The 23,168-nt window shown below is 40.0% G+C and overlaps 1 protein-coding gene across 8 annotated transcripts in view; it reads right to left on the bottom strand.

Annotated features, from left to right (window-relative positions):
- SYTL5 (synaptotagmin like 5) overlaps positions 1-23,168 on the bottom strand; it is an 84,187-nt gene that overhangs the window by 47,558 nt on the left and 13,461 nt on the right. For 3 of the 8 annotated variants that reach the window (XM_042035332.1, XM_042035291.1, XM_042035302.1), the window contains 2 exons: positions 9,594-10,092; positions 247-462 (listed from right to left, as the gene is read on the bottom strand). In XM_042035332.1, the coding sequence (XP_041891266.1) occupies positions 247-462; positions 9,594-9,712 (335 nt within the window). In that variant the 5' untranslated portion in view covers positions 9,713-10,092. Of the gene's footprint in view, positions 1-246; positions 463-9,593; positions 10,093-15,175; positions 15,252-23,168 lie in introns of those variants that run through there. The other 5 variants (XM_042035280.1, XM_042035268.1, XM_042035258.1 and 2 more) reach the window with 3 other exon arrangements.

Genomic DNA, 23,168 nt, shown 5'->3' on the forward strand with positions numbered 1-23,168 from the left:
TAAAAAAATCCCATATTACCAAACTAATCAAGTGAATTATTTTTCCAAGTATACACCAAGTCTTTGGGAAACAAGCTAGTTGAAACTGGCTTGGAATTGTGAAATAAAACCCCCAGACAAGCCTCTCCCCTTGTGTATTCTATGCCTGCACTTTTGTGCTGAGGGGATGTACAATGGTAGCAGCAGCCCAGAATCCCTGACACGGCTGTAACCTCCAGAAGTGGTTGTGGAAACTGCCCAACTTACGCAATCTTGGCACACACCGAGCACCTCCAGTGCCCATCAGCGCCCACCACGCGACACGTGCTGCAGACCCGGAGTTTGCAGGTCTGGCACAGGTCTCCCCTGTCAAAGATCAAGCCCAGGCTTTTCTGGCAGCGAAAACAGACCCTGCTGTTGTCCTGTTGAGAGTGGCTGTTTCCACCTTTCCTTCTCACTTCCAGAAGCTCATTTTTCAATTTCCTAGAAGTAAAAAAAATAAAGTCTTTTAATTTGGAGATTCAACTCGATGATCTGTAAGAAATTTTTAACAGATTAAGATTTTGTGCTAAAAATACAAGATATGAGTGAGTACTTTTTTTTGTTGTTGTTGTATTTGCTGTATTTCTTTACACACACACGACACAGAATAAATCTATCCTCCAGCTGTCAGACATGCAGTCAAGAGGAAAATCTGGTAGATCACTATAAGAAACTGCAGATGCTGAGCAGTTCTGGACGATTGACAAACAATCTTTGCTTGTCCCTCATCAATAATTCTAGTCATGCTGAGCCCAGGTTAACAGCAACTCAGAACTATCAGCACATCCACAGAAGGAAAAGAAGAAAATCTTTCCTGCAATTAGTGTGCATTTAATAATATGCCAGTGCAGAGTTAGTTAGGAGTACATATGCAATTCTGCACCAGTTATTCAAAGCCTTAAAAGAGCCCAAACCAAAATATCTAAATAGGTAATGGTGTCATGCTGTGATGCCTCAATCAAAGTAAAAAAGGAGAATGCCAGTTTAAATAGTGTGACTTGCAGATCTTACCAGTTCTACCACTGACTCTACAGAATAAAAATACTTGTGTTTAATACGTAATTTTGAAGTCTGCAGTTTCAATGGCACATGAGTTGGGTCCTTAACAAGAAAATAACCGTGAGATGTAACTAAGCTCAGTGGCTGCTCAAGATTTACATGTTTACAAGTTCTTCAAGATTTACATGCCTGGGTCTCCATTACCCACCCTTCCCTATGCTGTCTTTCATGCCCACCATCAGCCAGGAGCCCCCAAAGTCCCTCAGTCATGAAGCACTCCAGCTCACTGAAATCATAATCTCTGCACACACATAGATGCTTTAAGGTGGATTTAAAAAACCTGCTGCCACCTTCACCTAAAGATCAGTAAAAACGTGTCAGAAGAATAACACATGGAAGATAAAACAAATAAATGATTGCAGGTTGCAGCCCAGTAAAGGAGACCAGAAACACTGCTTGGGCCACCAGGGAGTCAGCTCTGACAGAATTAGGTTATTTATGGATACACTGCCTTGCTAAAAGGTTGGCCAGCCTTTGCTTCCCACTGGGATGCCATGAACAGCAGCTGCTCTGCAGCCACCTGACCTGTGGATGCTCAGCCTCTGACAGCTTTAGAAAAAGGGCATGTCCAACACCTCCAGGCAGCATCTTCAAATCCCAGTCAAGGGTTTTCCTCTGCTGGCCTCTATCCAAAAGTGAGTGCTTCATCCAGCCTTAGGCCCTTCTCTCACATCCAATCCAAAAAACCTTTCTCTCATGCCCGGGCCTTCAAAAGTCTGTCCAGGCTTCACAAGCTTTCTTGGTATTTTGCTAACTGTTCTTGCAGTTTATTTATTGCATCTTACATCTCCCTGCTTCCTGCAGAGATGCTTTTTGTTCCAGGCACGTGTCCATTTCCTTCTGTGAGTCAGCCAGCTCCAAATGTGCTGTGAACACTGCCAGCAGTGCTGGGTGTTGCCACTGGGCACAGGGAAGGGAGATGATCTCTATTTTTGCCTTGGATCTCCCTTCCAAGCAAGTCTGCCTTCAAACATTAAAAGAGAACTCATCTGCTTCTTCTGGACTGAGAACTAGAGGCAACCCCACCACCAGAATGGTCTAGCTCACACAATTTTCAAAAGAGACACGACATCTATCCACTTGAATAACAAATACACCTTTAGGTCCTCTAATTACCACCATGTTTATGGTCACTCACATCTCACCAAACATTAAACACTCACAAATGCTTGATGATTTACTGTCACCCCACCAGCAATGGGAATTTGTCAGAGATAAAGTGCTGTGCTACAGGGCCACTTCAAGTACCAGCTGACATTAGGGACATTTGTTAAGATTGATTGTGCTTTCACACAGTGAGAGGGATTGCAGCACTTTCAATCTTCAAAAGGAAAGTCCGATTCACCTTGCCCTGCACTTTCACAATGACCTCAGGAGCTGGGATTCCTGAGGACCTGTCTGACCTGTAAGGACTAAGGCCAAGAAGGTGTTGTGCACATTGGCCTTTTCCACATGCTTTGTCACTAGGTCCTCTCTTCTATCCAGCAGCAGGTCCACACCTCTCCTAGCCTTCCTTTAGCCTCCATTTTCCCAATTACAATGTTCTCCTGTCAATCTCACCTAATTTGATGGCCAAACTGGACCACCACTTCTTTACTTGATCATTGGTCATTCTCTCTCTACCTCATGTTTTTCATGGCCTCCTGTCAAAACTGTGACTTTTTATACAGCAGAACTGCCAATGAATGTTCAACAGAGAGTATTTGGGAGACAATTGTACTTTCATTTTTTACTCAGGTTTGAAAAGATTTGGTCAATCACATACCAAAAAAGTAAAGAGGCACAAATAATTCATTTCCAGTTTCTTTTGGCACTTGAGTGTCTGCATGCAAACCAAACACCTGATCCTTGCCTAAATGTCAGGGTAACTCAGAAGCTGAATATTGTTAAACTTCAAATCTCACAATGGTTAGAATACTATGCACTAGCAAAGGCTCATTTTTTCATAACAAATTTATTTCCAGTGGCTTATTTTTACTTGAAAAATTTAAATCAATCATGACCCATTGCATTTCAGGAACTTGACAGGCAGTTATTGGCAGATGGGCAGTTGCCATCTTTTTGGCAATTATCACTGTGCCCTGCGGACTGCATCCAGGTGTCCAATGGTGAAACACAACTTCCACTGAACTTCTTCTGCTCCATCCTTCTCCCCATCCCCACCATAACTTTTAGGCCATTTTGTGCTTAGTTAGAAGTATTATTGGGCACAAAATCTGTTTTAAATAGTTCCAATTTAAAATTAGGAAATCTCTATCAGCCCAAACCAAGAAACATTTAAAAAAAACCAACTTGCTTAGAGATCCACATTTTGAAAAGCTTATCAATATTCTTTTGACATTAAAAAGGCATTATTCCCACTATCCAGTAGTGGTGATTGCAACAGCATTTCCCACTGCTTATGCGATACACAATCCAAAATTCTTATCAGGTGATAGCTGATCTGCTAACAGTGTAAATTCCAAGAAGTGTTTGTTTTCTTATTTTTGAATGCAAATTGCTTTTGATGACTTCCAGGGAACCGAGAGAAAATATATCAACCCACTGTTTATCCACTCAATTAAACAAATAAAAGAGAAAAATTAAAAAGCAAGCAAAGAGTACATGGACAGATACACTGGATATGAACTTTCATTAGAGATCCCCTATATTATTTGTTGAGCTGAACTACTGATTGACTGCAACAAATATATTCATATCTTAAGAAAATAAAAGATTAGGTGTCTCAAGGGCTAGGAAGATCAGGAGGAGGTGGGTGAGTTATCAGAAAAAATCCATCATTGTAGCAGTCCCTAAACAAGCACAGCTGAGCTGCACTGGTTACACTGTACTGAAAAGGGGTAACAGGTACAGCCTGGAGCTGCACTGACTTACCACTACATTTATTTCCCAAGGCAGGAACCAGCTGGATTATAAATACCCTTATACCAATTATAAACATCCTTTTGCAAGTCTAACATTTGCACTCTCCATAATTTTAAAGCAATACATTTAAAGACTGAGTTAGATATGCTTAAGCGTAAACATTAAACAAGAATTAATCTTTATCAATCTTCTCCTAGTAATATGAAAGAGAAAATAAAACTCAGCAGAATCCAATTTAATAGGCTTTTGGAGAAAAAGAATCCTATAATTCTCTGAAGTTTCTAAACCTTCTATTACAATGGCTGTTTGATAAAAGATAGCTATTAAAAATAAATTTGATTCTGCCAAGGCTAATAGAATACGTAGCCATTTTTCTAAACTATGAATTTATATTGAGAGCCCTCTACTGTCTGAGAAAATATGTTAAGCACATTGGGGAAGAGTTCTGTTGTAACCAGTATTCCAGGTAACACTGAGCCAATTAACCTGAGCCCTCCCAAAGGTGGCCTAAAAGGCCCATGTAAAATATCACAGCAGGAAAAAAACCAAAACCCCCTGACCAAATAAACCAACTCCAGAATTCATAGCTCTTGGCACAGTTGCCCATCAGCTACCAAAGGCACAGGAATCCCTAAAAAAGTCAGGTTCTTCCCTACAGATGACGAGCTATGAGGCAAAAGTGCTGCACAATGCAGCCTCCAGAGATGAAATATTCTCAAACCCCTATAATGCTGCAAGGAGGAAGCAACGAAAAGCCTTAAAAGATCCATTTTTTATTAAAAGTAAACTTTACCCCAGAGAACATTTATTCCCCAAAAGTAAAATGGCTATTCTGCTGCAAGAGGCAAGACATTCACTACCCAAGCCATTCACTTAAATGAATGCCATTATTTCCTTTAACTCTGTAGCCATTATCCACTTGCTTTAACTTAGGTAACTTTTTCTTTTAATACCAAACTGACTGGTTTGGATGTTTTTTTCCAATTCAGTAGGATTTTAGAAAACTTTTTATTTTGAAATTTTTTCTACCTCATCTTCTCTCCATTAAAAAAACCCCCAAAACTGTTGAATGTAATAGCATACATAATTCCTGAGTTTGATTTTCAAATTTCTCCTGGATCTTCTTCCTCCCCATTTCAAAACCTGTTTTCCTCTGAAGATGTAGAGCAGCATAATCCAAGGATACCTAATTTTATTTTGCCATTCTAAATTGCCAGAGTTCAAAGAATCATAAAAAATTGAATTAAAAATAAAAAAGGGCAATCCTCCCACTCCCTCAATCAACTAAAATTAAAGAATTTAGCAGAAAAAAAAAAGTTACTCTTGCAGAGATTCATAGAAACATTCTTCTGCTGAATCTGTGCAGCCATTAACTCAGATACTAGAGATTTTTTTCTGTGCAGGAACTGGTATCAACTTACTTCTGGAATAGGAGAAAGGCAAGTTCCTTTCCAGACTGATTCTCAGTACCTTCTCCAAATTCAGACAGATTGCCTTCACTGTCTGGCGCAGTACGCAGAAAAAAATAGTAAATATTGTTGAGAATTCACAAAAAGAATTGGGAAATTACCAGCTTCCATTGAGATCTCCTTGCATTGTAAAATCTAAGTACCTGAAGTATTTTTAATAAGCACGGGTTTTCATATTTTGTTAATGTAACAGATCAACCTGATAAAAACTGTGTTAAGAACAGCCAGGTATGGAGTTACATTGGTGACAATGCAAGGAAACAAGCAAAGAATGCAGTTGCAAAGAAAAAGAGATCTGGCATAAGGAATAGCAGAATAGAGCCCGGTGAAAAAAAGGAAAGGAGGCATGGGAACTGAAATTATACTGGATATCATAATGATGATGAACTTCCATAGATGAAACTTTTTCTGGGTAACTCATTCACTCATCCTCTCAAAAATGGTTACTAAGATTTAAAAAAAACAAACAAAAAAAGGGACCAAAAAAAATCCAAAACAAATCCCCTGTTGGTTTCTTACTAGTCTTCAATAAAATAGACTGCACTCAGCATATGAGAATTAGTCACCATCAGAAGTTCTTTCACCACCGGAGGATCATGGCTCTCAAAGAACACAAGACAACAAAACAGGCACCTCTACCCTTAGAGTGCTGGCAACAGTAACTACTCTTGGTGGAATAGTCTCTGATTCAAAGAATAACAAGGTGTTAAACTGTGTTAAATACACCTCACAAATGGCTGAGCTGCCAGACAGGAACTTGGCAACTTCCCATACAGGTACAGATGGCCAATGCGCTTTAACACGAGGGCTCTCTCCTTCAAATATTTATAGGCAGTCTTGCAAAAACACAGACCATTCACCAAACTATGTATGTTATCCTACAACCATTGTGCTTATAAATTTGGCCAAATGTATATTCAGCAGAGGAGTCAGTTCCCATTCCCAGTCCTCAAAGTCCGTCTTTTTTTCTAAAGCACTTGCCTGTAGCTACCACATGGTGGTATCCATGCAAACAATTTCTCCTGTATTAATACCCTGAATTGCTTCCATGGATCTCTTTGGACTGGTAAGGAGATGCCATTTTAGTCAGATGAAAAGACAGGAATCCTAACTTTCCTCGTCAATACAGATCTGGGGCTGGTGAAATTCTTACACAACTTCTGGCAACCTAAATGCTGAGGGAGAGGTTCAAGCAACCCATTAAAGCCTTTTCCTTGGACAAAACTGGCAAGCTCATTCTGTGCTTTCTCAGTACAGCAATTATTACTCTGGTGTCTCCTCTAAAAGCATGGCATTCATAGCTTTGCTCTGCAAAGAATGGAAAGGAACTTTGTATTTTTAAACTTAAGAAAATAGTTAAGGTAAGAATTAATGATTTCACTCAAATATTCTTAGAAATTGAATAAATCCTGATGGTAATTCAACTGACATCAACAGCGTCATAAAGCAATGTTTAGAACACTGTAGGTTATTTGCACAAGTAATCTATTAACAACTTCAAATCAATATTCAATTGAAACTTCCAGTCATGCTAGATGCACACTTAGAGTTAAGAACATAAACAACAATCTTTACGAAGGAGGTTGATTGTTTGCATTACCAAAACCAGACTCCAGAAAAAGAACTTGCTGCCCTCTGTTTCTCTCTCACGTGGGTGAAATAATTGTGCGTTAAACAAAAATACAAGAAGAGCCACCTGCACTCCAGAACACGAGTATGAGCAGTGATATTAAAAACAACCTTAACAATTTCGTTATTAGAACATCCTCCTAGATTTACCATTACCTTCACAATGAACAGAAAGGCCTCTATAAGTTAAAATGGCTTTTGAAAACTAATAGGAAGAGAAAAAAAAACAATTACCAAGATAGATTCAGAAAGAGTAGAACAGGATAATAAAAATTCTTCAGTAGAATGTACAAGTAAACATCTTCCCAGAGTGGAAAATGCCTTGAAAATAAATACAAAAGGACTTGCTCTTTTGCAAAGTGCTTCAATAAAGTACATAACAGATTGTACCAAATGGAATTTTGAAGACAACACATGTTCCTCTGGAGTATGCTTATAAGCCATGATTACAGATCCTTGACAAGTTGTACTGAGAAAGAAAAATTTAAAAGTCTCCTAGGAAGCAGTTAACCATCCAATTCTTTATATTTTTTATATCCTGGAAATCTTTCATTCCACTGCTATCAGGCAAAGTATGGTCTAGTGACAATAAATTTGAAGCCAATTGGTTCATACACGGTGCTAGAAGTATGCATAAGCACCATAGTTCATAATTAGCTATTCTAGTCAGCATTATATTTCAGATTAACTTGATTTTGAGCATCTTCTTAGGGTGCTTCTTACATTTTTACCAAAATACTGATAAGCCAATACCACCTGTGACTTCACTGAACTGTACCCTCCAGAAGTGCCTCAAGTTCCCAGACTCAGCAGGTTTGGCAGAGTGAATTCCAGCAATGCCATAAAAAGCAGAAAATTTTGGGGGTTAAGACATCATGTTAGTAAAAAACAGCAACAAAAAAACCCCCAAACTAACCAAACAAAAACCAAAAAACCAAAAAAACAACAACAAAAAACCCCACAAACAAACCCCCACAAAACCTCAGGAGTTTCAACTTTGCATTTGAGACCGAGAAATGACAATAGTAGAAAGGAAAGCCTTCTGGGGCTTTAGGAAGGCAGTGGTCTGATACGCTCCATACTGATGACTTTGACAGGTGACTATTGGCACATCACACATTTCCAAGGCCACCACCTCAGAAAATCAAAATACTTAATTAAAAATTTTTATCTTATTACTAAATAGAGCCGAGTGCCTGGAACAAACAGTGCTCCATCTGTTTTCTTCTTCATCTCACAAACCACTAAGAAGGCAAAATGATTCATTTGCCCACACCACCTTAAAGAAACACCTTTCCTTCCAGTCTGGCAGCAGCAGAAGCAGCCAGTTTTCACCTCCTCCTTTCAGATGAGCCACTGTGTTCCCTCAGGTAAATGGGCTGCACACCAACATTGCACTTAGACTTGCTTCACTTGAAGGCAAAAAGCTTCCAAAACCTGTGGCTAATTCTGCATAGATTTCCAAATAATAGTTTTGCACAGTAGAAGCCTCAGCAGGTGCTGAACATACATCTTTGCAATGTCTACAATGTCTTTGAGCAATGTCTAAAATGTTTTTAGAAAATCCAAGGGAAGAACAATGCAGTCTGGCATTGGAATTCATGGACAGAAACCAGCAAGGACAGGAAATTTTCCCTCTATCATCCATTATACTCAGCAGCCTCGCCAACACCGAGTGCTGCATCCATCCACACCAAGCTTCTTTCTCAGAACCAGAACTGTGTGACAGTTTAAAAGGGCAGTGGGGGGAAGTGAAAGGAAACAGCAAAACCATCCTGGAAAAGCACAGGAACCTTTGCAGAGCTGATACTTATCTGAACTAACTCAAACTGAGCCTTCTAAAACTGCTGACTCAGCCTGCCTCCACACATTGAACTTTGGTTTTTACTTTTCTGAATAGAAAAAGAACACATGGACTCTATTAATACCCTGAGACTCTACTTCTCCAAACAGCGACTTTTGAGAAAAATACCTGAGATTTTAAATTTTATTTATTAGTAAATCTAAGTCATTTGAAAAATGAAGAGTCCCTCCTCCCTAATCTGTAAGCACCACAACAGAAAGAAGAAGGACACCACCTTGCATTTGTCCCATGCTGTAGGGAGTCCTGAACAGAGTCAGATACCAAATCTCCTTCCCTCTGACACCTTCCAAACTTCTCCCCTGTAGTCAGCTCTGAAGGCAGACCCTGTGTGCAGCTCCTCCCAGAGGAAGAGAGTTCAAGAGCCCTACTAAAGCTTTCCATCCACAGGGGGAGATTCAGCCAAACTGGACTAAATCTACAGAATCTGAAATTTAAAAGTGACTGCTGCATATTTTTGCATTTGTTATCTTCCTTACGCTTTTGCCTTGAAGCAATGGACATTATTTTTGTTTACAGAGAGCCACGCTAGCAAACAATTTTCTTTTTAATACACTTCACTTGAATTTATGATTAACTGTGTTATCTCCCAACACTCATCCTCGTGTGAGGCATATAGAAAACCCTCACTGGGTACCACAAAAATATGTACCAGCTGTATTTTTAAAAGCAATAACAAAAAGAGTTACCTTATTCTTTTATCTTCAACTTTTTTCAAGTACTCATCTCTCTTCAATACTCCCAATATTGTTTCCCTCTCATGTTCCAACAAAAATGACAAATTGATGATCTCCAAGTGCTTTGTCATGATCCTTCAACAGTCACTCTGCCAGTGATCACTTTACCCAATCAATTCTTCCAATGATTTATTTGCACAAGTCCAAAGACACGTTTGTGTCAGAGTTACAGGATCCAAGCAGTCAAGAGGTATTTTGAAAAATGCTTCTTTAAATTAACTGTGTGTCAAGATTGTATTGCTTTTCCTTCCAGCTACACAAGAAATAAACATTTGTCCTTTGTTTCTTCCTCGAGAAAGGCAGTCATTTTCCTGGTTATTGAATGCCCTTGGGTCCTGGCTGATGCTCACTGCAGGCCTTCAGATGGCATCCATCACAGCTGCAGAATCAGCTTCCTGAATAATTGTAGTTTGGAGCCACAAAATCTCTGGGTATATTTATATCAAACTCCCTGAAAGTCAAAAAAAAAAGTCTGGGTGATTTTGAAATTACCATCAGAGTCTGCTTTGACAAAGGCTAAATCTAGTAAAGGTTTGGAAGCCACTGAAGAATGGCCTGCAGGCTTACCAGGTTACCTCAGGGGCAACTTATACACAACTGGCATAAAGTTTGGTGGTTTTTTCTAATAGAAGAGTAAAAAATCTCATTGTTTCTGCAATACGGATCCAATTCTCAGTGTCACTTTTATCAGGAAATGGGACAGGAAGGTGATACACAAACTGAAGCACACAAGTCAATTCAAGGCAGAAATACAAGTCAGTATTGCCAGTTATGAACTTCTTATCACTGAAAATTGGAAAACAAGCAAACCATAGACAGCTATGGTTTTGGTTAGATTCCTACCTTAGACATGCAGCAGCAAAGTAATAAAAACACACATGGAAAAAAAAATATTTTTGTGGTCTGCATTTATTTTAATAGAAAAAAAAAAAAACCCCACCCCCCCCCCCCCCCCCCCCCAAAAAAAAAAAAAAAAACAACAAACCTCCCAATGCTGGACCATTAAGTTTGTTCTTAAGTTCTTGAGGAAGGTGTTTCTATTCATACCATAAGATCGAGTTACTTAAGTTAAGTAAGCTAAGTACTTAAGTTAAGTAAGCAAAAGGAAGAAATCCAACACGGGAACTGTTCTTTGTTACTATCAAGAAGGTCAAGTTCTTCCTTGAACTGCCTAGAAAAATACCTGATGAAAACAGTACTTTCAACCCAAGCAGATCCTAACATCAGCAGACTGGGGAGCATGGGGCATCAGCACAGATCTCACAGAGTCATTGCTTTTCTGGTCAAGGTGCTCCAAATTTCTGTTTGCAGATTGCCTTGCCGGGGTAGCACAGGTGACACAATACATTATTCTCCCATGCATTTCGTATTTTTAGCGGGAAAAAAACACCAGGTTTTATTGGAAATGCAAAGCCAAGAGGTAAAGGGGAAAGATTGAATGAAAAAACTAGACATTTAGAAAAACAAAAGTGTTTAAAATGGTCTCTGACAGCACCATTATTGTCTTGATGATGTGGTACAGGTAAGCAGGGTTCTTGCAGAACCACAGTGCAGTGGTATGACAAGCAGGATGTCAAGAATACTCTACCTTGTGAGACATCCTGATACTGGGATTTCAGGGAAGATAAAAACTGCTTCCTAAGGTTAACTTGACATCTGGCCATTTCTTCTCAGCTTTTCTTTTAACTCTAAAGGGATTAGTACTCGTACCAGAACATACAAAATCCTCAAATTTTCCCTTTGACTGTGTTGCTGATCCTTGAATGTCCTGGGAGATTTTCCTCTCAATGCAGGGAGGTACATATGACATCCAGAATTTCTAAAGCCACAGTTGGGAATCTGGTTATTTCATTTGCCACCTGGAGGGTCGAATACACAGACCCCAGAGCAGAACTAAGCACTGGTAAGAGTGATGAGACCACAAACTGTCAGATAAGTCAGACAAAATTTCAGAGAGTGCTACACACTCCTGTGCAGACATAAATCAGATGAAAAATTGTTCCATTTAGTTTCTTACAGGCAAGAAATCCTAAACCACAGTGGTCTATTCAAAAACATTCTGGTATCTCATGCTGACAACTGAATTATGGGGAACTATGTGAATCTAGACTAGAAATTCTTACAGTCTTGTTTGTAAAGACAACAGAAACTATGTCAGAGTCTGCAGTATAGAGAATACTGCAGAGCATTATGAAGTTTACCAGATGGACAGATAGACGTAACTTACATTCATGTTACCCACATTAACAGAAGTATACTTGTAGTAGAATCTATTCGTGTAGAATTACTATAATTACCTGAAGTTGAATTCTATTCACAATGGTTTGTGTGGCTCTTTCTATTTTCTACTGAACGTTCCTCGAAATTTATCCTTCAGTCCCATCAATTACAAAAATCTTGTGGATTTTAACTGTCCTTATCACCTAACAGAGGGATCTGGCAACTGTCAGGAAATACAATTTCACCTGCTTATATGTTCAACCAGCTCTGTGTAGATTAAAATACATTGTAAATTAGCAGCAGTATTCTCCTAAAGAACCAGGATGGCAGCCTGTTTAATGATCTCATACTCAATATTAGCAAGATGTAAACCCCACCAACGTGAGTCTAAAAAGCAGCATTCTCCAATTATCTTATTGCTTTGGTGGGGGAACAGCTCCAGCACACTGAGCACAGCAGCAGTACAGGCTTTGTGTCCAGGCTGCAGGAGCAGACCTGATGCTGAAACAGCCCAGTTTTCCTGTCTGCCCCCTGTCCAGCACACGTGCACCTACCAGCTAATTGACTAAGATTCAGACTCATCTCACCTTCCAGACTTTCTTCTGCACTACCAAAGCTGCTACTCAAAAATAAGATTTCCTAACCAGACATTCCCCTCTGCTGAAGCTTCAGCAAATAGAAGCTGCTCTTTGCTCAGATGGGCTTCCTTCTAAACATGTTACACTCATGATTTCTGCCTAGGTGATATTCTCAGGCTAGCTGAAGTAGTGGCAGCAGTTAACTTTGCATAAAACAGGTTTTCCCAATTCTTTTATAGCTCTTAGACAATGTTATCCTTGCCAGGCTAACTTTTAGGACTGAAGATTCTGCAGATATCATTACCCCACAGGATGCAGATCTAGAAAAAAATCCTTTGTCCTGCATCCTACATCACTCCAACTAGACAGAATCTGTGTTGAGACTTTAAAGACACTGCTGTCATTCTGCCTTGTGCTGGTACAAGATGTGCCAAAACGTCCCCCACCTCACAGCAGGACCCCACCTTGTTTGGCCCCCTGCCCTTTGTGGTAAGTGCTGGGCACTTCTGTGGTACAGGTACTTGTTAAACAAGAGAACAATGACAGCACAACCTGCAGGGACAGTTGCTCCATAGGAAAGGAGACTAATACGTCAAGAGATACTGTTTTTAATAATCTACCACTTAAGACTTCCCTGCTTTAGACAACGCATTATTAGAGACCTGTATTTTAAATTAAGACTTAATAGGAAAATTTGCTCTTGTCCTTTCCTGTGGTACTTTTGCTCTGTTTCTAAATGGTCCATTATAAATTAGCTGACAAGAGCTGAATCATTACTCAACCTAGGGTTTAAAAACAAAACCAGCCAGCCAGCTTTTAGAAAGTGACAATGCTTCTTTTAACAGACTTTTGATGTTTTATTAAGCAGCCCTGGGGCTGATTAGGAAATGTAGTTGTTTTCATCCTAAAGTGGGTGAAGATTTCACAAAACAGAGCATTTGAGGAGCACTAAAATGTGAATTAGGAAACTGGGAAAAATGCAAACCTCCCCTAAAAGGATGGGCTTTGTTCTAATCTACTTTCAGTATATAGACAGAACATTAATTTCTTAAGCCAGAGTAAAGTATGATCTGATATCATACTCCTTCTGGAGGAAGGAGACATTTCATTCATTCCTGTTCCACTGTGACACTATCCCAAGGCTGTATGTAAGTGAGCTTCTCAAGTAGGTGGTTATTTTCCCTTGCCTCATGGGAAGGGTAGAAAAAATGCTCAGTGGGACTATCCCCCCTGCTTTTCCCACTTCTCTTACCCCCCATAGAAATGTATTTCTGGAGTGGAGTTTTCCTCTCTCAAGCTATTATTGAGGGAAGATACATTAGAAATAACAGGCACTTATCACCACAGGACAGCAAAATTAGACAAAAATTAATAAAAAGGTGCAGTTTATCCTGCATATAACTGCATCTACTGCACACAGGTACCATGTCTACCCAGAGAGCATTTGCTCACCTTCCCAAGACAAAAGAATTAATTAAGGATTGTCTAAAAAACAAACAACATTAACAAAACAAAAAAGCAGCAAAAACCAAAAGCATTACGGTATGGAAGAACATGCCATTTATTTTTGCTAACTCTAGCCCTACAGCTTCTTGTGACAATTACAGCACCCCCAAAACTGAACCTCCCTGAGGGACATTAGTTCAGAGCCACAGGAATTATGGTGAATCCTCTGCAATCAGTGACGTTTGCAGTTGTCACAGGCACAGTGACCCCCATGGGCATCCTCCTGAGCCCAGCAAGACCACAGTCATCTGCACTCCAAGACACTTTTGCTTCATCTCTCCCCCATCTTCCTGGGTAGGAAGAGAAGCATCCTGCTCTGTAGAGACAAAGCTGAAAGGAAGCAAGATGAAGGGAGAGGAATTATCTTCTTTTCTTCAATGGCTGTGTCATCAAATTGCCTGATGCAAGAAATTTCTCTCACAGCTGAACCATTATGTTTACTTAGCTGGAAACAGGACATGGAACAATTTAGTGACTCAGCAACAGAGGCAACATTTTCCACGTGCACTGACAGCACTGGTACAGGAACCACAGCATTGCCTCACACTGCTTGAGTGATAGAGCCTCCACCTACTTCTTTGCCAGCAGAGAATGTTGTTTGCACTACACATATTTACTAGTGTGGGTGTATTTAGGATAGGAATAAACTGTATTTTCATACTGGTAAGGAAATTCCTAATAGGAGTAGCCAAATGCAGCATGGTGTGGTGGCTGTAATTAATTTTGCCACTTGAGAAGCTGAGATACATCATGTCCTGAAAAGGCACCAACCACTGCTTGAACCAAAGCTGCATGAGGCACAACAGCCTAGTTGGAAAATCTGCAGGAACAGGATTAATGGCATTACTGACTCCTCCCCATGCTTCAGGAAGCTGCAGTTTTCACCTCCCAGCTCAGTGTAGATCACAGCATGGTGAATCTAAATCCAGTGCACACAGCTTTGACATTCAAATGAAAAGAGGCACATTTCACATATGTGCTGTTTAAAGCACACAAGTCCTATGTATGCAGAGTTCATTCACATAGGGTTTGGTAAAATTGAAAACTAAGGTGGCATCAGCAGATAGCCACCAAAATATGGTTCATATCCACAGCCATTTTTCTCTTTACTGAGGCCCACAGCTCAGCTCAGTATGCAAGCCAGTGATGGAGGAAGGAGGGGAAGGGCTGCCCACATCAATTTTAATAAAATGACAGAAAGACATAAAACTGCACAAATGTAAAGCTTACCATGCTGAGACTGTAGTGGCCAGCTTGGTTTCTCCTCCTGCTCTCACTTAAGCATGTTGCTTGCAGAATGCCATGAACAGGAGCAAGAAAAACCAGCTTCACTTCCCAGCAATGTGTTTGCAGAGGGCACACGCCCAAGTGAGCAAACCAAGTGTCAGCAGGCACTGAAGCACCAGGAAATGCTTTTTGCCAAAATCAACAAATTTGTAAGGTGAGAAGGAACAAGTCAAGACCCTGAAGTCAGGTGGCAGAAAAGGAAAACCAAACCACACTTGTTGAATGTGATCTCAGTTAACTGCACATGAATTAGACTGAGTGAGAGCTCTGGTCAGTATTACAATGCAAATAATAAGCAGATTCTTTGGTTAAGAACAACCTTCAAAGACCTTTAGATGTAAGAGCTAGAAGATTTATGGACTGGGAAGTTATGTATTGCATCAAAGAAGGGATCACATATGAGTGACAGCAACACTGAAGAGTTGTTTAAAGCACATACAAATTGGTATCAGTGCACTGGAGTGAATAGAGGCTGAGAAAAGCTGAAAATATGATTCCTTAAGTCTACTTCTTTCTAATTAGTGTAGCATGAGTGTGTTTGACTTCAGAGTAATTAGAAAAACTCCGATTTGTTAATCAAACAAACCCAATGGATTCAGAAGCAATTCATTTTTCAGGCTGGGCACAATTCCATCTGTCTGGAAAAGTCTTGGCAGAGCTGTCGTGTACCTACCTACAGGGCTGCAGATCTCTCTCCAACCACAGTCAATGCCTGTGAGCTATATCTAATTTCTACAATTACTATAATAATATTTCAAACCCAAAATCATGAGTGTTTAAAGACTAAAGCAATTATGTTAGAGCTCATTAAGTCTATGAAACAGACCTTGCTGTGTAAGAAAGCAGTAAATTAACTTGCCTGATTGTACAAATAAGAAAGCTAGGACAAAGCTCAGCAGTGACAACCTGAGCATTCAATAAACATTGCTCCTTCTACAGGTCTCCCTCCTCTTGCTCTTCAGCCCTGATAAAAAGGATTAAGTAACATCAAAAAAAGCACTTTTAAAAAAATAAATTACATTTTCTGCTTCCTTGCTGTAGAAATTTAGGCTCAGGCAGCTGTGCAGTCAGGTTACAGTCCTCAAGAACACGGAACAGCACTGTCCAGAGAAAGCTCCCTACAGAGACACTGCTGGCTGCCACCCCAACAAGCTTGGCTTATTTTTCAAGTGCACTACACTGGGAAAAAGGCAGCGGCCATTCAGGCAGGGCATTAGGTGCAGAACAGACCAGAGGTGGAGAGAACACCAGGCAGTTCACTTGTGAACACCATCCCATGCTTCCTAGAGATCCTACAAAACAATGAAAGAATTTAACTCTGTCAGAGATATTTCAGAATAAACAATTATCTACAATCTTTTCTATACTAAGAGAAGATTCAGGGGAATCTGTCATGCTTAAGCTAATTTATTTACAAACAGGAGGCAAGGAGTGGGAAGAATGACACAATAGGGTGGCAACCTTTTTTCTTTTGTTTTGCTCATCACTGGGTAAACATGGTTTACCTTCCTGGCTGAGCATTTAGCCAGAAAAGAAGACACTTCCCAGGGCAAGAATGGAAAGAAAATTTAATGCATCAGTTTGCCAAATCAAAGAAACCAAACAGATCTGAACCGAAGAATGACTGAAGGAAAAATATTTCTGCTATTTTTAAGCAAATAGCATCTGTGCAATGTTAAATCAGCCATGAAAATATGAGTTAGGGCTTGAGTCATCTCAGTCTTATTGCTTAGTCACAGTGTGTATGAAGGCAGCAATTCATTCAGCACTGAACTTTACCTTAATATATTTTAAGTTCATCCCTGTGTCTCTATACTTTCTGTGATGAAATGGAAAGAGAAACAGTGAACTGAGGTCTTGAATAGAATGGATTCATACACAGTTGTAAAACAAGTTTTAGTATCCACCTAACATGTTTTGCTTAATGCCTGCATAAATTATGAATAAACTGTGAGTCACTGTTATGAAATTTAACTAAGACAAATTGAAGAAAGTTTATCAATTCTTTACTTCTAAAAATTTGTAGCACCGTGTCCCCACATTAAAATAGACATGGCATTTTGGGAGCAAGAATTCAGCTCTTGGCACTGAATTCTTTTAGAAATTGAAATCAAGTACAATACCAGCAAGATTCCTAATTCTTCTTTCTAACCATTAGCATTTCTTTACAATATCAAATTTACAGTTTAGGAGAATTTAAATTGACACATATTGTGCTATGACGTGATTGTATTTGACACCAGGATACACAGGAATGAAATAGCTCACACAGGACACCCAAAAGCCCCTCTGATGTCCATGGCTCATCAGATATAGTCACAGCCTTTATTCATGCTCCTTAAGTTCCCTGTCTCCTCTTCCCTGGGACTTGAGGCTGCAGCCACCATCATGTGTTACGAGATCCATGGGGCAGTGGCCTGTACTGCAGCACTGTTACAGGAAGCTTCATCTGACATGAAGTAGAAAATGCATGGTAGAACAACTGGACTATTTTCATTACTTAACAAAACTCCCTCATGGAAAAAAAGGATCTGTTTCTTTTAACTCCAGCAAGTGATTGACTGAAATATCAGCAGGTTTATTTGATTTTTTTTCCCAGCAGAATTTTCTCACCAAAAAGCCAGCAGCAGATACGTTGCACAGAAATGGATGAGGGTTCTTCAAACACACAATGGAAATCTATTTGTATCTTCAAATTCAAATGTTTTCACTAATTTGCTGAACTAAGAGTACTCCAAAGGAAGTGCCTTCACTTCATCAAACATTTCATTTTGCAGGAAAACTTGTGACTCATCTGAGGTTTAGTCCACTTGAAAAAATTCTGCCATTGACTTTGCTTTCTTCATGAACAAACCAAAATGAAATTCTCTCTGAGCTCTGCAAGAGGGCTGCAGGAAGACTGCTGAGGAACTGCTGCAGTCAGAGAAGAGGGAAGTAGCACCTAGAAAAGGAGCCATTTGGGAAGGCATCCACCAAGCCAGTGAAACCCACTCTGGGCTTGGGGAGAAAGGAACACAGACCTGGTGTGTGAGTGCTCTGAATGAGGAAAGGTGCATGTGGTGTCTGTCTGTAGGAGATGAGAAATGCAGTCCTCCATTATTTCAGCTTGTTTGATGCCAAGTTTGCTTTTCTGCCACAGCAGTGTGGTGCAGCAACACTCATTTTCCACTGTTCTTGATAATGACTTTCTATTTGATTTAACAAAGCAACTGGATTTTCATTATAATGAAAAGAGCTAAGTTTGGTCTCCATGCATACCAAAGGTATCTAATCATATATTATATGACTTCTCTTTATGGAGATGTGAGAAGTCTTTAAGAGATTGACCTGTACAAGGTAGGGGTGGAGGTCAGGAGGGTTTGTGGATTTTGGACTAGGTAATCTTTAAAGATCTCTTCTAATTCAAAACATGGCTTTGTTCTATGACCTCTCTTTTCTCTTCTGCCTAACCATTCCAGTCCCTCTCCATAAGCAACAGAGAGAAACAGGCATTTCCAGGGCATGACTCACCTCATCTTCACAGGAACATTTTAAAAAGGTCAGAGGAGCCCTTGTCTGGTAGCATCCATTTCTCTCCACTGACTGTGAAGGGGATGAAGCATGACTACCTCAAAGGCAGGCACGCAAAATATGTGAGCAAATGTGTCCTGCTTCTCATTTCCAGCATAAAACGGGCTGTTCACAAGGACACTTGTGAACAAGGACGAGAAAGCTACCAGAGGATATAAACAGCTTAATCAGAGAGTGGGATGAGCTTGGAGTATTGCCTTGTTTTGTTTTCCATTAAATACAATGGTAAAATGTTTTTTCCTACAAGCAGCAAATAAAGCTAACAGGTCTGTTAAATCTTCCGTGAAATGCATCAGTGTGTTGCTCCAGAGTATCTGCCTCAAAATGAACATGGTTTGAAAGTCTGCATATGTAAGAATATCGGTTTCCAAAATTCTTGTGGCAGGCAGGAAAAAACCCACAAAAATCCAGTTAGAAAATGTAATCTCACAGGTCACAGAGCTGTCTTTCTGAAGTCTGGGTTGTGCATCAGCTATCAGAGCCCTAAGGATCCCCTTCAGTGGGGCAGAGGAAGTAGTGGAATATGGGGAGTCTTCTCTCTGCTTCCCAAGGTGAGATTTATAACATAATGTCTATGCAGAACAGCTCAAAGTAACGGGAGATGGTCTGTGGGGAGCAGTCATGCATTTTTATGACTGAGGAGTAGAGTTCGATCAGTGAGAAAAGAGCTGGGCTCTGCTGTTGGATCTCCTTAGGACCCCAACGAATGCGATGAGGCCTTTCAGCAAAAGCCTGTATGGACTGTCTGCCAGCAGCATGCACAAGATCAGCATCCTTTTTTACACACTGTGTGACAAAGAGAACTGGCAGATTCCTCTGAAAATACTGTTAATCAAACCAGAGGAACATCCGGGATGGTTTTCATTGCCATTTTAAAACTCTGCCCTTGCAGCATAGCCCATCCAGTGCCTCAGAGGGATGTTTCCTGAGGGAAGGGCATGCAGCTGAAGCTGCCAGTGCTGCACAGACTGTCTGGCTTCTGTCTACTATCGCAGCTCTTTGGCAGCCCAATCTCCAACAGCGGTCAGAGAGCAGCAGCCGGGGACAGGGCTGGAGCAGTGAAGTTCAAAGCTGCACAAGGGGTCACTGTGTGGGCAGTGCTCCACACTAGAAGGAACTGGATGCAACTGCTAAAGATTACTTTATAGAACATGACAGAAGATACCAGATGTCCATTGCAGAAATATCTTATGAGACCTTAGGCCTCGACCTATCCTTGTCAGCAATCTGAATTTTGCAAACATAAATGACATCTAATATACTATGATAGTTTTTGAAAACTATGAGAAAAGGGTCACAAGCTTTCTCGTCTACCCGTCAGGCCATGATCTGCCAAGGTAATTCCATAATATAATAGTAGTGGGTGCTGCACAAACAGCAGGAAGGTACAGAAGCTCTCAAGAAGCAGCTCCTACTCCAGCACAGATGCACCCTTAATCATGTCTCTTCACTGCAGGTTCCCTTTGTTACCATACCATACATCCCATACACTTCTCCCTCTTTGCAGTTAGATGTGTAATTCTGGTGGCATCAGAAGCAAAAGAGTTCAAGAACCTGGAAGTGAAATTCCATACTGTTTGCCATCCTAGGGCTACTCTTCCAAATCTTTGGGCTTCCAATTTGCTGGACAAAGGCAGCATTCTACTGGGACACCAGCTTTTAGTAGAAATAGCAAAAGAGAAATTACTCACGAGAAAGACTGCACAGAGCTGCATTTAAAGGATATTAATCACAACTTGACCTTTCTGCAGCATATTTCTGCCTCCTTTTGGCCAAGATTTACTGCAGCTATCTGCATAGTAAGTGTGCCAGCCTTTTCATTGCATTTGCAATACAAACAGCTTATGCCACTTGAAATTATACCAAAATTTATCATTATGGGGGGGTCAAACTACTCAGCGGTCAGAGTATGAGATAGAAAGCATAGTGGATGCACACTTCCAGTAGGGAATCTATGAAAAATCTTGCAGAACAGAACAAGTAATCTCTGAGATGGTCAGTGTACACAGAGAAGGCAGCCAAAGTCTGCCAGCACAGAAGAAAGGCTGGCCCCATGTCCTCACCTGGAAAGAACACCTCCAAGATGGCAGGGACACAGTCAGGAGCTGCTAACAGTGGTGTCTCTTGCCACTGGTGCCTCTTGCTACCCCACAGCAGTCATCCCATCACAACCTGACTATAAAGCCAACTTCCTCATTTACCGGTACAGGTTTTAAGAGCTAAGGATATATTTATGGAAATCTGGTTAATAATTTTCGGTGTGAATAGAGCTACATTTTTTCCAGTGATCAAATGCTAGATGCCCATGTTCCACAGCTGAGCATTTCTCCTTACACATCATGTGCAGCAGCTATAGTTTAATAAATGCCTTCAGGGAGTACACAGGAGCAATAAGGACACAAGTTCTAGCTTGGGACTATTGAAAGGTTAATAAGATTTATCTATTCAATCACTGGCTCACTCAGAGCACAGAGATTTAGGTAGGTTTTGTTGTTTTCCCCACACCAGTCAGTAAATCAGCTTGCTGTTGCACACAGCTCATGCTCTCAGCCTAGCAGGTGCTCTCAAAAGGATTCATAAATGCACCTTGTTGGGAGCAGATTACCTTATATCACAAGATACTCTGGAAAAACTGCATCCTTACATGATGAACTGAGATGGCTAAGGAAGAGAAAAAGACTGATTTTTTGGTGATTTATTCCAATAACAGATCAAGTAATGTTTCCAGTCTGTTGGTTTTGGAACACCACTCCCCAGTGGATACTGCCCTGTGTTCCTACATGCAGCCTTTTGGGGACAGACAATCATTTGGGTGCCCTCAGAGACTGCAGGGGAAAAACCTGTCAGGACTAGAAATCTGTTACTTTATGACAGAAGAATAAGCCTCCCCAGTCTTAAAAAAGCCCATGGTTTTGACTCTATCTACGTCTTTACTCTTTCCTTTGTGATTACTGCAAACCAGCAAGCTCAAACACACTTTTTGTCTTTAATTTAAAGCCCCCAAAGGAATGTGTCAAGAAACCAGAGTAAATAACCACAACTAAAGTGGTTTTTCTGATCATCCCAAGTTAATATTTTATAATAACTCCTGCCTTTACCACCTGTGAATATCAGTAATATTCCAACCCTCAGCAATTAATCTTGTGTGTGTGTGCACAATCCTGCTAAGCAACTATTGCTTTATTGTGAATGATGTTTCTGAAATCCTTCAGGAAACAAAACAAAACCTGTAAATCACGAAGTCTTAGGCACAGCTTTTGGTACTACATCAGACTTTCAACTGTTCAACACCTTAAAAATGTGTCAATTTTTATTCTGATCACTTGGCAATATGAAAAGGTTTTATAAATACACAGCGACAGATCTTGTTTTCCACAGGACTTCTGTTCCATTCAACAATCAGGAAAGATAATGGCAAGGCAGCTGCCCAAAATGTCTTCCAAGTTCCACCATTTAGCATATAGCCCATGTCTTATTAGTGGCACATTTTCTCACTCCTGAATTCAGAATTAATAGAAAACTTGAGCTTTTATATCATACTTGTACACATATATCCAAGTACCTTATGCTGATCTCTATATATGGCATTTTTGATATATTAATTTTTAGTTAGAAAACCAAAATCCCGTAAGTTAATGACAGGACAGGAAGGGAAACATTTTGATAATCAAAATATCTTGATGGCTGGACACTTCAGTTACAGACAGCCTGATTTTTCAACTTTAGTGAGTATCCATAATCCCATATTATTTTTAAGAAACTCATGAACACCCAGCAACTTTGAGTGTCAGGCCCTGAAGTACAAAATTCTTCAACCTTGTTATAGGGAACAGAAATCCTTCACTCATCCTCTTTTTTCCTTTTAAAGGCTTCTCCTGCCAAAAAGTCACAAAACTTGATTTTTTAATGGGGGAAACCACCATATTTATCCATTACATATTTTTTATATATGCACACATACACACACCAGTGCAGAACTGTAGAGCAATGACTGTGTTTAACAAAAAGTGATAGTGACAAAGGAAAGCTTTTAAACTGGAAAACCAGCTACAAGTAACAAGATTATGTTTCTAAATTCCTATTCAACAGAGCATCTGAAATCAAGAGAAAATCCAAATCTCTTCTGTGCAACATTAGTTTAAAAGCATCAGCACTATTCCAAAGCTAATAATTTTGATACAGAAGGATAGCAAGGGACACTGAGAAGTCTGTCACAGAAGCTAAATGTCCTTTCCAGCTGTGAGACAGCATCTTCTTAGAAGGCATTATGGGATACATAAGAAAAGCTTATAGAAATACATAAAATTTTAAAAAGAAGCAAAAAACAATCAAAAAAGTTGAAGTTAAGTTAGAGAGAATGTTATCA

Source organism: Corvus kubaryi, unplaced genomic scaffold (assembly GCF_017639235.1).
Source record: "Corvus kubaryi isolate FWS band 111438036 unplaced genomic scaffold, C.kubaryi_AGA036_p1.0 133, whole genome shotgun sequence".
Classification (NCBI taxonomy): domain Eukaryota; kingdom Metazoa; phylum Chordata; class Aves; order Passeriformes; family Corvidae; genus Corvus; species Corvus kubaryi.